Genomic DNA, 645 nt, shown 5'->3' with positions numbered 1-645 from the left:
ATTCACATTGAGTAAACTCGAGTGCAAGTACTTTGTCAATAGACTTGCACTCGTTCCTGAGAAATATCGTCAAGCACAGAAGGCGGGGGCTCACGCCCAAGGGATCTTCGACACTCGCGGACATTTAAATACCAGTAGTAGAAATATATAAATACCATTAGTATAAAGAGTGGTCCGCAGATAAAGTAGGACAAATGAATTTGACCATCAGTCATCGTAAGGCACTTCCTAAAATATAAATAAATTGTACTTTAAAATTGAACTTTATCATCACTGTTTTAATTTGTGTAATTTTATATTTATTTAATTTCATCAGCTTACAAAACAGTCAGTTTTTAATAGTTGTCTGCGCTATTGCGGCTGTGGGTTAACTTGGTGCTGGCGACTATCGAGCATCCGGGAGTGATCGACAGTCGACTCAGAGGCTGATCCAGTAGAACTTTTTGCTCTTCGATCCGAGCTCTTCGGCGATCGCGAATACACTGATGGCAGTGATAAGAAAAGCACACGAACGCCACCGAAATCATTACTCCAAAGGGTATTAGGACAAAGAGATTGACTTCTGACTTCTTTAGAAGTTCGAAAATTGCTGACCAATCCATTTTAGAAACGACGCTCAATGAACGAGAGAAGAATCAAAACTAA

General features: G+C 39.7%; 2 protein-coding genes across 2 annotated transcripts; both read right to left on the bottom strand.

Annotated features, from left to right (window-relative positions):
• On the bottom strand, nucleotides 1-645 carry hemo (hemotin). Its single transcript, XM_017088420.4, has 2 exons — nucleotides 322-645; nucleotides 1-228 (listed from the first exon to the last, which is right to left on the bottom strand). Exon 1 carries the CDS (start codon nucleotides 600-602, stop codon nucleotides 336-338), a length of 267 nt encoding a protein of 88 aa, XP_016943909.3. The 5' UTR covers nucleotides 603-645; the 3' UTR covers nucleotides 1-228; nucleotides 322-335.
• LOC108020293 (uncharacterized) lies at nucleotides 36-215 on the bottom strand. Its single transcript, XM_017088421.4, has one exon. It carries the CDS (start codon nucleotides 213-215, stop codon nucleotides 36-38), a length of 180 nt encoding a protein of 59 aa, XP_016943910.4.

The sequence above is a fragment of the Drosophila suzukii genome, chromosome 3 (assembly GCF_043229965.1).
Source record: "Drosophila suzukii chromosome 3, CBGP_Dsuzu_IsoJpt1.0, whole genome shotgun sequence".
Taxonomy (NCBI): Eukaryota; Metazoa; Arthropoda; class Insecta; order Diptera; family Drosophilidae; genus Drosophila; species Drosophila suzukii.
Note: the sequence above shows the minus strand (reverse complement) of the source record. Positions and strands in the feature narration are given on the sequence as shown.

Coding starts and splice junctions, on each gene's coding strand:
- hemo (XM_017088420.4), bottom strand. CDS start 602: ATGGATTGGTCAGCAATTTTCGAACTTCTAAAGAAGTCAGAAGTCAAT.
- LOC108020293 (XM_017088421.4), bottom strand. CDS start 215: ATGACTGATGGTCAAATTCATTTGTCCTACTTTATCTGCGGACCACTC.